The sequence below is a fragment of the Sinocyclocheilus grahami genome, unplaced genomic scaffold (assembly GCF_001515645.1).
Source record: "Sinocyclocheilus grahami isolate Dianchi unplaced genomic scaffold, SAMN03320097.WGS_v1.1 scaffold19027.1, whole genome shotgun sequence".
NCBI classification, from domain to species: domain Eukaryota; kingdom Metazoa; phylum Chordata; class Actinopteri; order Cypriniformes; family Cyprinidae; genus Sinocyclocheilus; species Sinocyclocheilus grahami.
The window spans coordinates 1-2,075 of record NW_015517409.1 but is presented as its reverse complement, the minus strand read 5'-3'; the positions used below and the strand labels follow the sequence as shown (position 1 = coordinate 2,075).

Below are 2,075 nucleotides of genomic sequence, written 5' to 3'. Positions count from 1 at the left end.
CATTCATTAGATAACCTCAACGGTGACATATTAATTACAGGGGCGCTTTGATTTGTGCGGTCTACTGGGAGCTGGTTTTCCTGCCGTCTTCCTGTTGCTTTGACACATTTTTGGCTCAGCCCCAAAAAATACCAGAGAGTGCCAAAAATTAGGTGATGGAGGACAGGTGTGAGCAGTCTTGTGATTGATCGTGAAGCTTTGATTATATGGGACGACCGAGCGATTAGGAAGCAGCGCTGACCACAGATAAACCGTCTGTCTCCACAGACAGCCTGAGGAAATAAACTAGCGTATACTAAAGCTGCTTGCCATGTTTTCATCCCACCCAACCCAATTCATCCCACCAATGAGATAATAAGAGGGGCATTTTGTGAATGGGGGTTCTATTTTGGGTTCTATTTACTGACCACTTTGGCGTGATGTGCGTTCATTGGATCTGCATATTGTAGCAAGGCCTGGAACTGGTTGTTCTTGGTGAAGGTAATGATCTTTAGGACCGTTCCAAATTTTGAGAAGATCTAAATGAAGGAGAAGACAAGAAAATGAAGAACAGGCATGTTAAAAATTCTAGTTTAAACCAGCCCAAGCTGGTTTGCTCATCTTAGCTGATGGTCTAGCTGGTCACCCAACCTGACCCAGGTGGTTTTGAGCTGGTTTAGCAGGTCAGCCAGCTGATAAGTGGCTAAAATCCCAATAAAGCCAATAAACCAGACCAGTCTGACCAGTGGAAACCATCCTTGAGTTCCGCTGAAACCAGTAAACAACTTCGGGCTGGTTTAAGGTGCTGGCTTCCAACACTAGATTTCAACTTTTGAGTCCCACATGACTGGACTACAAGAAATCTTTGAACACCAGTGTTTCCTGCCACTTTGACTTTGTGGAAAGGTAACTTACAAGGCGATAAAGTAGGAAGTGTACATGTTAAACTGTGAAAACAGTGCAAGCAAATGAATGAGGTAACAAGTATTTGAGATTAAAACGGAAATATCCTGCTTGATATATAGCAGAAAGCAAAAAAATACGCATTTTGTTTTTTATCTGAATGTCATGATTACTTGATGTATTGATTGCATGCTGATGTAATTGAAAAACCATGCTGATAATTATTATAACAGAAATATAACCAAATATCAAACTGAATCAAGATATTCACAAATATTAAAACAAATCAAAGTTGGTATCAAATAAACATTGAATCAAAGGTTTGTGATTCAGAACTGAATCGGGAGTCAGTGCCAATTCCCAGATCTATTGGAGATCAATGACAAGCGTCAAATTTCGGTATAGTGTAGTCTTACCTGGTGTAGCACTTCTAGAGACACTGGGTAGTAGAGATTCTCTACGATGATACGAAGCACAGGACTTTGTCCAGGCATCATTCCACCATCACTGCCTGTCGCAGTCCCAGCGAGACTCATATTCCCAGAATGCACAGCATTGACAGCTTGCAGAGCAGCCTGAGCCCTCTACAAATGAGACGTACAGGCCAGGGTTAACATTCTGACCAAACTCTTCTAAAACTTTACACTCACACAGAGTACACACAAGTTCACCTCAATCTTACTTCTGCACTCGCTGGTATGCCTGATTCCCATAGCTCTAAAATGCACTCTCAGCAAATGACTCTGTAATGAGCCGTTTTACATACTGTAAAACTAATAGCTCTGGGTAGAGCAAAAGTATAAAGGAGGCAGTAAATATGCAGAGATACCATTCTGAGTTCGTAAAAAAGACAGCAAGCTAAATAATGTTAGGGTTATGTATGGGTTTAATGCTAGAGCTTCATCAGTCTGTCACACAAAGTGGAGTGCTTTCCACCTTTAAACAAGGCCAGAAAGTTTTCTTTTTAGAAAGTTTCTTTTTCTTTGCCAATTTATGACACAGCAAGGTTGTTTCAGGCTGACATAGCTAGATAGCTAGAAAAAAATTACCTTGAACATTTTTTTTTAATTGAGTACAATTACATGTATTCAAGGTATTTTAAATATTTTATTAATTTTTACTGATGGCTAGTCATTATATCAAACACTATTGAAAACAGTATCAAAGTAAAAAAAAAAAAAAAAAAAAAAAAA

The 2,075-nt window shown here is 39.4% G+C and overlaps 1 protein-coding gene across 1 annotated transcript; it reads right to left on the bottom strand.

Moving 5' to 3' along the window:
* Positions 1 to 395: 395 nt before the first annotated feature.
* On the bottom strand, positions 396 to 1,595 carry LOC107579668 (polypyrimidine tract-binding protein 3-like). Its single transcript, XM_016265470.1, has 3 exons — positions 1,554 to 1,595; positions 1,299 to 1,466; positions 396 to 518 (listed from the first exon to the last, which is right to left on the bottom strand). The coding sequence occupies exons 1-3, from the start codon at positions 1,593 to 1,595 to the stop codon at positions 396 to 398; spliced, it is 333 nt and encodes a 110-aa protein (XP_016120956.1).
* Positions 1,596 to 2,075: the final 480 nt, after the last annotated feature.

Coding starts and splice junctions, on each gene's coding strand:
- LOC107579668 (XM_016265470.1), bottom strand. CDS start 1,595: ATGGGAATCAGGCATACCAGCGAGTGCAGAAGTAAGATTGAG. Junction 1,467..1,553: donor AGTGCAGAAGTAAGATTGAG/GTGAACTTGTGT, acceptor TCTCATTTGTAG/AGGGCTCAGGCTGCTCTGCA. Junction 519..1,298: donor CTCTAGAAGTGCTACACCAG/GTAAGACTACAC, acceptor TCCTTCATTTAG/ATCTTCTCAAAATTTGGAAC.